The following is a 14,213-nucleotide window of genomic DNA, read 5'->3' on the forward strand; positions in this document are numbered from 1 at the left end:
AAGTAAATTTGGTACTCCCCAAGGAGTACCTCCACTTTATGGAGATGATAATGAATCTTGGAGGACACCGGCCAAAGGTCCCATTAGATTTGAAAAGCATCTCTGTGGCTATGAAATTCCAAGGGGAATGTGGTCCTAGAAAATGATCTGGGCTGCATTATCCAGCGTGGGATAGAATACTGTCAGTTGGGATTTAAATCAGAATAGGCTATAAACCCCCAGTTCTCAAACCTGGCCAAATATTGGAATCATCTGGAGGGTTTTAAAAAATATAGACGCCTGCGTCTCACTGGGAGATTTTGCAGCTTGATGTCAGGATGTTAACCCGTCCACAGGCTGATTATTTCTAGGACAAATTGCATGTCTGTATGCAAGTGTGTCTGAAAGGAGGTGGAGACTAAATCTGGGTGAGAATGGGAAAGAGTGCTAAAAGGTGCTGGGCTGGGGAGTGGGTGAAGAGAAATACACAGAGAAAAAGAAATTACCTATTAAAATCCAACACTTCTGGAAATACTAGTTAAAACATGAAAATTTTATGTACCACTTTATAGTTGAAATCAAGAGGGATATGCTATATATTTGCATATGTGTAATTTCAAAAACAATAATGCTCCTGGTTGTCAGTGATATAAATCTTGCACTAGATATTACGGTCTAATTGAAAAGCCTGGAATATGATCAGCATGCCCCATTTCTAGCAACTTCATTATTATTATTTTTTTTTTTAGGGCCTAGGATATGAGATGGTTGAATCATAATTATCCCAAACAGAACACACAGTGGTCTTCTGCTATCCATGGTATGAGCACCAGTCAGCAGGAATCTCCTTGGTTGTACAGAAACGTGTGAACTGAGGGCAAATGGAGGAAGACTGAATGGTTCAAGGTGAGACACATAAATTTTGCCCAATGGAACTCCGCTCTCCTGCATCTCAGCAAAGCACTTGCTATGGTACCACCATGTGTAACATGCAGAGAGCTGAACTGCCTCCTTGAAATCCTGACCTGATGCACTTGGGTGTAACACAATGACATTGTTCTGAGAGTATGGAAGCACCAGCTTATATGCATAAATTAAATTTTAACTTTAAGGTTCTGACCAAGGCATTCAGTGGTTCTCTGCTCCTGACCAGGTCATCTAGTACTTTCTCCACATACCTCTGAGAGCCTCAGTGTCCTACTGCTGTGTCAGAGCCCATAGGCCCTTCCCTAGGCAATGCTTTAAAAAATCCCTCAAAAGCACAGATGTCCATGAAAATCTCCATGAAATTATATATATATATATATATATATATATATATATATATATATATATACATATTTATGTTTTGTGCCTGATTTCCTTTGGTTTTGGATTGATATTTGTCATCAGAGAATGCGAGTAAAAACAGAGTCATCAGAACTTCAGAACAGAGTTGCCTGATCCCTGGGTCTTCCTAAGAAATACTCAGAAAACAGGAGGCTGATCTTGTCTAAACTCTTAGTGCTCTGATGACAGGGACAGTCCTAATTCTGTCTGTATCTCCAGTGCCAACATGTAATAGTACTCAGTATTGGTGCAGAGGGCAACGGCTCAGAAAAGGACTGAGGCATTGTTTCTCAAAAATCATATTTCTCAATGCTTAATCCAATTTCTGGAGATGGAAAAAGCTACACTATTCATATCTATACTACACATTTTCAAAGGAAACTTTTCTGGGTGGTGGTGGCGGTGATGGATAGATAGCATAGCGTCAACAACAGGGAAAGAGAGAATACTTTTCAGAGGATCTCCTGCTCTGCTCATCCTGATTGATGAGAATGGGTATATTTCAGGGTTGGTGAGGAGAAAGACACCAGGATATCAGAACGTGAGGAAATAAACATCCCTTACTAGCTTCCCTTCCCTTTGGTTCCATGCAATGTTACTATACCCTGGTTTCCTATGTAGATTCTCCTACATGGACAGAATGGGCTTTCCATTTTTCCTAGGTAGTCTGTCATTCCTTGAATATATTTTTCCAAGTTATTATTTATATATTCAATATTACACTCAATGAAATAGTAAAGTAAATATTGAATGTATTATTTTGTTATATATTATTGTTACTTATTAATATGATATATTTTTATGGCATGTTTCATATTTCCAATTTAATATTTTTCTAATGGATTGGTTCTTAAAGTTTGTGCAAGTCTTTTATATATTTGAAAAGCATGAATCAGCTTCCCTGAATCCATTCACTACTAAAACATTTCACCAAATTCTAGCTTTAACGTTGGATTCCCACTCCTCTCCCATGTCGCAGCGCCCACAGAGTCAGTGCTACAGTGGAAGAACCTGTTCAAGGCGTTAGCTGTCTCTGTACTTGAAACAAGTTTTGACTAAGTCCCTGGTGCCCGGGCATTTGGAACTTCACCCAGCTGTGTTGCGTATGAATGCATGCTTATGCCCAGAACTTTGTCGGGATTACCTTTTCCTGCAGACGTTCAATAATAGCAGCTAGATTAGCCTCACGGTTTTCTTTAATTTGTTCCATTTTCAGGATCAGCTTTTCCTCCGCCATTTTGCTGAAGTTGTTGTTCTCCTCCAAAGCCTTCTGAAGGACTTCTCGCTCATGTTCCCTCTTCTCTGCCAACTGTTTCAGCACCTGGGCCTCCTGAGACTGGGGAAGAAAAACATATCCATTCTATAATCACCCAAAAGCAAACCTGGCAGAATAATGGTCCACTGATTTGAGTGTTCCAATGAACACTTGTTCTAGCCTTAAGCACTATTGTCAATTAAGTACTCATCTACATGGCTTTGAGTTTTCTACTGAATGTGGCTAGCTGAATTTTCAGCTGGGGATTTTTTGGACACACCGTCTTGGAAGAAGCATTTAACCCTCATTGAGGAATTTTTGTTTTGTTTTGTTTTTTAGAATAAGTTGATGCTAAGCATTTGTGCAACCGGGAATGCTATAATTAATCATTGGATAGCAGCATCCATTGAAGCCTAAGGAAAATATGGGAGGATTGGGGCAAGTTCACCTCTTTCCCCTGCCCCATTTTTCGTCAGCTGTAGGCTAAGTCCTGAGCTTATCAACTTTAGCCAATCAAATCTCCAAATGTCCTTTCTCGTTTTATTCCACACGCACCTCTCCTCACTTGCCTGTTTTACTTTCATTACCCAAATTTTCTTTGGAGACGTGTGAACGGTGTAAAGGTAATGTCCACTTGGCCACAGAAAACAGAAAGTCCTTGTTCTGGCCCCCTCTTGAACATGCCAAGGTCACCTGGGTAATCTTTGAAACCCTGTGGTTACTTAGTGATTAGAGTAGAAACGCCAGAGGCAGTTGCACCCCAGCTAGCATCCCCCCACATTTTGTGCACTGCAGTTTCCCTGCAGCATCAGGAGGCTGTATGACTCTGTACAGTGTATATTAACAATCACTGAAGTGCTTGATAAAAATGCAGAGGCCTGGTATCCACTCCCCAAAGTTCTGATTCTGTGGTTCTTTGGTTAAGACCCAGGTTAAGACCCATAGGTAATATATGTATGTATGTAATATATAAAGTTTATTTATTTATTTTGAGAGAGAGAGAGGATGGGGAGAGAGGCAGAGCGAGAAGAAGAGAATCCCAGGCAGGCTCTGCAGTGTCAGCATAGAGCCCCATGCGGGGCTTGAGCTCATGAATCATGAAATCACGACCTGAGGTGAAATCAAGAATTGGATGCTTAACTGACTGAGCCACCAGGCACCCCCAGGAATCTATATGTTTGATAAGTAACCCCGGTGATTCTAATGCAGGCTCTTCAGGGTACCTTTTGGAAAATGCACTGGCATGGCCTCTGGTGTCAGGCCTGTGTTGGTGACCTGGATGTGCTATTTAACTTCTTCCCACATTCATTGTTTCTTTCACAGTATGCAGCTAAGAGAAATCTTACTCAATGCTGAGCTATCCAGGTTGAAGGCTAAATTATTACACAGGCATTGTTCCTGGGTAATTCCTTACGACTGGCTAGTGCTCTGAGGTGAGTCTTTGCAGGAGTCACTGTAACTCTGAACACCTAAACAATGGCAGCTTAAAAATGTGTCTCATGGCTTGTCAAATATTGATTAATTAATGTTAATGTTAAAAGCATTAATAGGAAAACATTTAGTTGATAGCCATCATGGGGTCTCACAGGAGAGATCTTGGTATGCATACAGTATGAGGCTTGACGGAGAAGAAACTTCTCTTCAGATAGGAAGGGGAAAATCAGACAGCCTTGAGACTGTTTGCTGATATGTTTATCCTGAAGTTTATCAGGAATAGGTCTCGTGACTCATGGGAGATTAGAAAATTTGGGGAACTAGCCCCGCATCTTGTTTTAGTCCCCAAATGGTTTCACTGACATCCTTAGGAGACTACATCACTTACTTGCTTTGTTATAGCTTACGGTAGAACCCAATATGAAAAACAACGGGAAATGTTAACACGGAATAAATTCAAAATCAAACGGCACCTTTCTGGAGAAAACCTGAAAAAATATTTTCTAGCTGGTTCATCCTTCTGCCTCTAGGTGGGACTATTGGTAAAGCATCCTACATTGATTTGCTTCTTTACTGCTACTAGGACCACTGACTTCAATGTGAGAGACAGACTGACTAAAGGTGTGTGTGTGTGTGTGTGTGTGTGTGTGTGTAAAAGCTTCTCTCTGATGGACTTCATGGCAAGGGGCCATATGCCTGCCGTTCTTTACTATATCAGCTCACAGAGAAAGTTACCAAGGATGGTTATCAATGAGCAAATGAGTAATTTTTAATTTTCAGGGGCTCAAATTTACTGAGGCACTTGTAAAATTGTATTTTAACTTACAGTTCACATTTGCATTCTTAATTTTCTTTTGTGAGAGACTTAAAGACAGGAGACAGCAGAGGAAGGGAATCGAGAAGGGAAACCCTGGGGACTAAAAGGGCAATATCGCAGCACATACCTCTTCAAATGTCTTGCCTTGGTGGGGCACATTTGGCTTGCGTGAACAAACACTCCCACCGGCCCCGTTACCAGTAATGGAGAGAGAGGCCTATTGCTTTACTGGGCGCAGCATTTGGCTCTGTTTGAGGTGCCTCAATTAATGGCGTTAGTACTTTTGCAGCCATTGGGGCTAAATGAGATTACCCAGCATAGGTGTCAAGTGTATTTCTTTAGCACAATTAATGGGGTGAAACAGAAACAGAAGGCAGCACAGAGCGTTCTCACGTGAGGCTGCTGATAGGTGACGGAGACCCGCCAAACTGGGCCAGCCCACTTCGGGGCTGCTCATTTCTGTGGTGCCTTTTCCTATACTGAGGGAACGTTGCATCCACCGTCCTCTCCACTGATACATTTTTGGGACCTATTGATCATCTATGTTTCAAATATTTAAAGCCACATCCGTTAAAAAAAATACATTGATTACGGAAAGGATCCCACACTGAGAAGATAACTTTTGGCACCCTATTTTGGTTTTTCCCCACAGGCACTCAACTCTTAGACAAACTCTTCTGTGGAGCTAATAGTCTCGGGGCCTTCACCTCAGTTCTTAAGGTCTCCACCGCTGAAGACAGCACTGCTCCCTTTTCCTTCTTTCACACCCTAGCATCCAGATGTCACTGCCTACAACTTCTCTGACTTTATTCCTGGGGAGAGACTGATTCTGTCATCAATACACCTTTTAATCTCCCGGTCACAGCCTCAAGGAAGAAAACTGGTTACGCTTCAGTGAGCACATAAGCATTTAGTTCAGAAAACTGCCCTGAAACATAACATGCCTGAGGATCCAGAATAAAAATATGTTTTAGACAAAAGTGGAAGCATTTCCCTTCATTTTGGTAAACGTTCTCACCACATGGTGGAAGAGGTGATTTTATTTTCTTCCTCGCTTGGGCAGATTAGCAGAAAAGAATCTTGACTGGAAGGCTTAAAAGGTAGGATTTGCTGAAAGCTGTTAAAAATAAATTGTTTAAGGGCAAAGGATCTGACCACGGAGGACCATCTCTGAATGGCATGTACCTAACATAGAAGGTCACTGAAATACTGAAATGGAAAATTAGGGCATGATAACGATCAGCTGATACAATGCAAATGTCAAGACAAACTATTTATAGAGCTAAGACATCCAACATGACATTCTGGGAGACCAGGGAACCTTCTCCACCTTGCTATTGTAATAACGGAGGCGCAGAATTGGTGCCCACTTTTTCTAAGCATACACTGAACTCAGCATCACCGAAATGATTACATGAGAGGTACGTGAAGGGAAAAATAATGAGACAGGGACAAGAGTTATTGTACATTTAGGAACACTTTAACATTTTCCAGAGAGGTTCATTACCGTGCCTTATATTACTGAGTATAAGAGTTTAATTACTATACAAATGAAATGGAAGATAAATTTGAGTTAAGTGATATATAAAACTCAATTTTATTTTATGTACTCTTATGAGATTTAAGACTATATTTTAGTTAGTACTAGTGTTCCATTTCTTTCTGGAGTGAACACATTTCTAACCCTTTATTTTATTGTCCCCTTTCATCATCTGGATATATTACTTGCCACTAACTAGAACCATTTATCAGACACTAGATCTCTGAGTACCTAAGTATCTTTAAAGGATGTGTCTCTAATTATTGGCTTTACTGTTAACAGTGAAAAACCATTAGCAACCCAGTTAGAGTCATAAATAATGTCTTGTTAAAATATGATAATTGAGGGTCACCTGGATGGCTCTGTCGTTAAGCATCTGACTGTTGATTTCGACTTAGGGCATGATCTCACAGTTGGTAAGATCGAGTCCTGAGTGGAGCTCAGCATTGGCAGCACAGAGCCTGCTTGGTATTTTCTCTTCCCCCGCCCCCCACCCTCTGCCCCTTTCCTGCTTGTGCTCTCTCTCAAAATAAACAAACATTAAAAAATATGATAATTGAATATAATTGTGCAAAACAAAAGTGTGCAATATCCACTGTGTGTTGAAGTGAGAAGTATAATAAAACATTTTAAATGGTTAAAACCCAAGCACTTTAGAATGAGCTCTTCTGCTAAAGCCTGGAATGCGTTTACTGTGGTTAACTCCTAGGAAAAGAACCACGGGGGTGCTCTTCACTGAGGGACAACACATGACACATGTGAGGGTTCTGTGGACCAAGTGTCACATCCTCCAAGGAGCAGATGCCTCCCGAATGCTGAATCACAAATAAGCCAGCACTTGAGTTTATAATCGTTGCTGTACAAACCACCCCCTCTTTTCCTGGATGTGACTGTAATTACCATCTATAATGTGAGATGCCAACAAACAAGAAAGTTAAGTCTATCAGGTTTGGTGACTAATCACGGCCCAGTTTACACCATTTTATTTAAAAAAAAAAAAAGCAATGCAGGGGTGCCTGGGTGGCTCAGTGGGTTAAGTGTCCAACTTCAGCTCATGTCATGATGTAATTAATGGCTTTGTGAGTCTGAGCCCCACATTAGGCTCCATGCTGACAGTGCAGAGCCTGCTTGGGATTCTCTCTCTCCCACCCCCCCACCCCCCACCCCGACCCTCCCCTACTTGCATGCTCTCTCTCTCAAAAAAAATAAATAAATAAACAATGCATCTTTCTTTCAGAGGTTCAGGGACTTTGCAGTTGATTGTACCAATATCGTCAGTGTGTCAATTATCTCACTGAACTGTGAGTACTGTTTGTGTAGTACTCTTCTTAATTCAATCTGTTTTAGGGTGAGATTTTATTAATGTCATTAAAATTCTTAAATTGCCATCTTTTTTTCATAATACTTATTTTTTTCAAGCCACTGTTAGTTGGGCAGACCCATTTATATACCTGTCACCTGTCAAACTATTTCTCCTTTGTAACTTGATACATAATATTTTATAACATTTAAAAATGTTCAAGAAATGTATGGTAACATTTCAGTATCTTTTTTAGCAAGAAACTTCTTTTCTCTATATGATTCTGAGTTTGCTGGACTATAGTTTCTGCAGGCAGGAACCAGCTGTGTTTTGCATAATAATAGCTGGTTGTCTCTCACAGTACTTGCCTGTGGCTTCATGTAGGATAGGTCTTTTAATTCTCATTGACCCATGGTCAATAACTCCATGACCCAGGTCCTATCATTAGGCTCATTTTACAGATGGGTAAAATAAGACATAGATGGACAGGTTAGTCACTTGTCCAAGGTCACACAGCTATTATGTGATAGAGCCAGACTTTGATTACAGGTATTGTCTTAAGCATGTTCTTAACCACTGTGCTTTAAAGATGCTCTTAGAAACTATTGCTTGGCTTAGATGACCATATAATTTATTGTCCAAACTGGGCACTTATGACATTGAAATGATAATGATGATATCAAAAAAAGGAATAAACAGGAGTTGTCCTGGGCCAGTTGGGAAATGGTTAGCTTAGGTCTGCTGTTACTTGCTAAATGTTTGTTGAATGGATAAATGGCAGGCTGGCTGGCTGGCTGACTAAAGTCTTTATATTGCTTCACCCTTGTGGGCCAGTTGTGGTATGGAAATTTTGATTTCAAAATGTGAGCGACAAGCTGACCTCATGATATAATATAGTCTCATGGAGGTGAAAGCTGATTCCCAGAGATAATCAAAGACAGCAGAAAAAGCAGGAAAAAGGGCTATTTCTTGTATAACAAATTTCTTCTACCAGCAAATCAAAGGGGCATTAATTCTGGTTCAAAGAAGCCTGAGGGAGGGTTGTCCAACCCAGTAACCAGATGGTCAGTGCTGCGATAGTGTCAACAGATGGAGTGAGGGACTGGGGACACTGCCAAAACATTTGTCACAAAGTGAGTTTGGGCCCACGTGGAAATGACTCCATGGCAGTCCTCCAGCTGTAAATCCAGAAGGACTCACACAGGCAACACAGCCTGGGTCACAGGTTCTCAGATGTGGTCCCTAAACTCCCAGAAGCAGGCCTTTCAATGGTACCAATGGAGGCGAGAGAAGCTCACAAACTTTTTTATGTTTTAAAAGCCTATCAGAAATCTTATTTTGCTTGTATGTCTCTATTTTTACATTTACTTTGAGTTAGAATTAAGTTAATTTAGTGAGAATATGCTTATTTTTATGATAATTAAAATATTAACTGGCACTTATAGATTCCTTTGATTGTAACCATGACAAAGGAATTTATTAATACTATTTAATGTATTCATACTATTATACTATTATTATACTACTATTAATATTAATAGTATGTTTGATAGGCAGAATCTTTAGAAACTTGTAACTGTGAGAAAGGAAATGGATCCAGGGCAAAATGTTGCTGATCACTGGGCTCGGCTGAACATCTATTATTAGGAACTATTTTAAAAAACAGTAAAGTTGAAATTGAATAATTATCTGGTACCAATTTGAAAAAGTAAAGGCCTAAAATTCCTCCATCGTTCCCTAAAATTTTTCTGGTCTGATCATCTGTCTCTGTGCTGTCCAACTCAGTAGCTACTAGTTACATATGGCTGTTTCACGTTTCTTTTTACTTTTAAAAATGCAACTGCTAGAAAAACTGAAAATACATATGTGCTCACATTGTATTTCTATCGGACAGCACTATTCTATATAGCTGCAGACATTTATTTTTTTTCCATGTTGGCAGAGCTACAAGCTCACCGATTGTACAGTTATGAGCTAAATAGTTACTATAATTGTTATACTAACACTAAACGTTTACAGATAAAATTGTGGATATCTGCAATTTTGCTTATCTAAATTCTATTTCCCCTTCTCTGGATGAGAACATCTCAATTTGCTTTTAGGGGTCTATACCTCCACATTTCTCTGCAGAGATCTTACCTATTTGGGGAGCGCCTGGATGGCTCAGTCGGTTGGTTACGCTTCCAACTCTTGATTTAGATTCAGGTCTTGATTTCATGTTTCCCAGTTCATGAGATGGAGCCCTGTGACTGGCTCTGAGTTGACAGCATGGAGCCTTCCTGGGATTCTCTCTCTCTCTCTCTCTCTCTCTCTGCCCCTCCCCCACGCATTCTCTCTCTCTCTCTCTCTCCCTCTCTCTCTCTCATAATAAATAAATACACATAAAAAAAAGAACTATTGAGGGGCGCCTGGGTGGCTCAGTCGGTTAAGCATCTGCTTTGGCTCAGGTCATGATCCCGTGGTTCACGGGTTCAAGCCCCGCATTGGGCTCTGGGCTGACAGCTACGAGCCTGGAGACTGCTTCAGATTCTGTCTCCTTTCTCTCTCTACCCCTCCCCGACTTGTGCTCTGTGTCTCTCAAAAATAAACATTAAAAAAAAAGAACTATTGGGAAGGAAAAGCCCTCTTTCTGCCGGAGTTGCTAATTTTTGAGGAAAAGAAATGGGGACTGACAGTTGAAAACTAAACTTTCTTGGTATTGAAACCAATTAGATGCAGGAAGAGACAGATGACAGATATAAAAAGAAGGTTTTCTGACCTTATTGCTTGATCTGGATCCAGCTGTTTTTGAAGCTGTAACCATTCCTAGACTTTTTAGTCACATACCCACTTTGTATTCTAGCTAGTTGAATTGAGTTTTGGTTACATGCATGTCCTCACTAAGGTAATCACTGAGACATATGCACTGGCTGGAGGCTCTTTGAGGAGAATTAACAGTTCTTCTAATGAGCACTCACACAGCACAACCCAACAGAATAAAATCAATTAATGATTTTTGTAAGTTGGCACTTTCTGTTAATTATATTTTTTTCTAATTAAAACCCTACTACAAGGACATAATCTATATAATGATTTTTGCCTTGAAAATTTTAACAAGTAATACCAGACACGTGAAGGAATACTGATTTTAAGGGTTTCAAAAAACATTTTTCCTAGTGTCATAATGTTAGATAATATTTGTAAATGTCTTTTAGCCATGTGGCCGGTTTCTAGTTCCATTCAATTGTATAGATGTGTAATTGTTGATAATTTATCATTGCCAGGTTGTAGGAATTTTACTGGAATCAGTCATTAGCTAACTCAGGGAGTTTTGTGAGAACAGCGAGTTAATTTTGATAATCTCTGTGTCGTTCTTTTCCTTTTAATAATATCCTTCAAATCAAATACATTACCTTAGAAACACCAGGAGCATTCTGAACCATGATCTCAAAGTTTCAATTGCAGCTCAGTCACTGACTTCCTATTCTAATCAGGTCACAGCATCTCTATGTGGCAACCTAGGATCTGTACCTGGTGCCCATTACCTCTAAGAGGACTTGATCTGCTTTGATGCAACCCACTGTCACTGCTGGAGTTACTTACTTAGAGCTGTTGGCAGCAAAGTCTTGATGGATTGTAAATGCAAGTTAAGTTACTTTACTATGAGAAGAAAGCTCTAAGTAACAACATTTGTTAAAACAACTTCCTGTACACAGATTTGAGTTAGTAGCTCAGTTTCCTCCTTTTAAAATCCACCTCTATGACAACACTAATTGACCAACTACAATAAATATACATGTAAAGAAATACTTGTCAGATGCTTGGAGAACCTCACTCTTCAGTGAAAACTGAAAATGTGATTAGGATGTTTTCTGACACAGGAAGATTTTTCAACTACAAAGGTCAGAACAGAACGTAATTTTTAGTTCAGAAAATGTAATCTGAGGACTTCTAATCTTTGGCTCTTTCTTCCTGATCTGAAGATACACACACTGTATCTGTTAACTGTACATACACATACATGTGTTTGGTTTTGTCCTGCTTTGACTGTTAGAGAATTCAGTTTTTAGAAGAAAGAGTATCTTTGTTTTCTTTGTAACTATCCAACATAGAGGTGTTGGATGTATTGGCTAACTTTTTATAGGCAATATACTAATAAAGTTATACATTATTATAAATGCAGACTGTCCATTCAAATAAGACTATGCATGGAGCCTGTTTTTAGTGACTACATGCTTCTAAAAATAAATGATGATAAAGTCAGTGGAAAATACAATGTAGGAATGAATTTCCTAAAAATAACTCCATTTGGGTTGATTAAGAGCATCTTGATGGGATGAACTTTAATAATCACATGGTTGGTACAGATGTGTTTAGACATAACTTCTATCTTTACGTGCAGAGTCCTTGGGATTTCTGAGTGCCCCTCCTTTTTAGTACCTTTGGCTTCTTAGTCACCTGATTGTGAAAAATTGGAGATTTGGAAAAAGAAAAGTGCTCTAATACAAAGAAGGGCTAATGGAAAAAAGGGAAAAAGATGCCATCAAGGCTTGGAACTGAGTAGAGGAGGATCCTAATAGATCCCAGAGAGGGTCCTGATCTTAGAAGCACAAACTTCAAGGGCAGGAAGTGAGGCCTTTAGGAGGACAGGGTCAAGCTCGGGGCCCCTATCCCGGGGTGAACAGCATCTGGGAAGAAATATTTCAGAAGATCTGGTGGTCTGTAGTTTCAAGGAAAACCATGTGTTCCAGTGGGGAAAGGACACAGACCCTGAGAAGGAGGAATCACCACTCCTGCACCCCTCCCCACCTCCAAACACTGGAGTAAAGTTACTTAAGGCTGTGCTTTCTCTGTTATGCACCGTGTATTACAGCAGGGAGATTTTATGATAAGGGATCCAGGAGAGGGAGAAAGGTACTTTTAGTGTCTAAGGGCTTTGGCTTTAACTAGCCTAAAAGCAGCAATGTTTACTTGAACTAGCCCGGCTCTGTGTCTGTTGAAGACCTACACGTGTTGGGGATGTTGCAGGTGTAGAGGTGGTTGTCTCCTGGAACCTCTGCCAGCATGTGTGTGCGTGGAGGGGGAGTGTGTGGAGAGGAGATGGAGGGAGGGAGGGAAAAGAGGAGGGAAGGGAAGAAAACGAGTAAAGACAGAATTTAAAAATGTATGGAAAAAGTTACCTTTCTTCTTTCCTCTGCAGCCTCCAGTTTTTTCTGGATCTCCTCCAGAGACAGGTCTTTCTTCTTTGGAGAAGCTAAAGTTCGTGGGGCTTCTGAGATAGGAGATGGTGGTTTTAGGATCAGCTCAAAAGCCTGGCCAGAGGCACGTTTGTTGATTTGCTTCACTTCCATATCTGAGAAATGAATTATTTGAGAATGTTAACATACATACAGAGTGTGAAGCATGTGTTTATTTAAGTAATTTGAATTCAGGCAATTGAAAGTAGCGTTCTTATTCTGGCAAATAGCAAAATGCTGCATGGGATTATTTGCTCTACATTGTTCTGAACATATTAGACGTCTTTCATTAGTATAAGGACAGATATATTTTAACAGAATAAATATTTAGTGTTGAGAAATTCAACAGCATCCATAGGGAGTTGAATAATGGTAGGCATACTTAGGAAAAAATAGCCTGAATTGATTTTAAGCTAAACTTTATTTTTCTCTTGAATAAACATGAACTTCACATGAAAATAAAGTGGTACAGATTTAGATTTATTTTTTGAAAATTACCATGGCTGGAGCATTTTTCAGGCTAAATGATGAAGAAAAAGGTTAACAAAGATTTATTGGAAATTTGAAATTCTCTAGGACGCAGTGCACGAACAATGTTGAATTACCTATTTAGCTTCTGAGACTCAACTTATACATAACTTCTGACTTTCTACTTCCACCGGCTTCAATCCCTAAAGCTGCAGCAATTGTCATTGTCACTGTCTTTCCTGTCTTACTGGTGCACTTCGTGTAACCTCTGGGTTAGCACACTTAACCACACTGTGTTCTGCTTACTGATTATTTGTATGTTGTACGTATGTCTCTTCTTCCAGGCTTTAAGTTCCTCCAAGGACAGGCCTGTTCTGTACTTATCTTTGGAGCCTCTGTGACAACACGTAGTGAGATATTAGAATCTCAGAATAAACATGGCTGGATTACTGGTCACTGGTGTCCAGCAGAGTAAGAATCTCCCTGGTTTATTGGTTGGCTCAATGAACTTACACAAAGCAGACACTGGGCTTGCGTTCTAATGAAAGTTTTGGTTGGCAACTGAAACCTTTTCACATGAAGGACATCTCCTTATGAAATTGCTAATTGTTATGTTGATGATTGCATTTATGACACGTGTGCTGTGATAGAATAACTTTGGGAGGAGAAAGCCCGAGTCCTAGAACAGGCTGCAAAGGCACAGAAGGGGTTAACTGCTACAAATGCCTTCAGCTTATCTTCAATGTATGTGTTTCCACATATGGAAAAGAAAAACGATCGGTCCACAGGTAGTAAAATATACCTCAGCTCCATCTGCTACACACATAATGGTATCAAACCATTGGATTAAATTGACTGAACTAAGTGAGGATGAT

At 39.9% G+C, this 14,213-nt stretch overlaps 1 protein-coding gene across 1 annotated transcript in view; it reads right to left on the bottom strand.

The window, feature by feature from the left end:
* Nucleotides 1-14,213, bottom strand: part of STMN2 (stathmin 2) — a 46,769-nt gene that overhangs the window by 5,360 nt on the left and 27,196 nt on the right. The window contains exons 3-4 of the mRNA XM_027064337.2: nt 12,814-12,986; nt 2,453-2,644 (exon numbers count right to left, since the gene is read on the bottom strand). Of these exons, the coding sequence (XP_026920138.1) occupies nt 2,453-2,644; nt 12,814-12,986 (365 nt within the window). The remainder of the gene's footprint in view (nt 1-2,452; nt 2,645-12,813; nt 12,987-14,213) is intronic.

Source organism: Acinonyx jubatus, chromosome F2, assembly GCF_027475565.1.
Source record: "Acinonyx jubatus isolate Ajub_Pintada_27869175 chromosome F2, VMU_Ajub_asm_v1.0, whole genome shotgun sequence".
Classification (NCBI taxonomy): Eukaryota; Metazoa; Chordata; class Mammalia; order Carnivora; family Felidae; genus Acinonyx; species Acinonyx jubatus.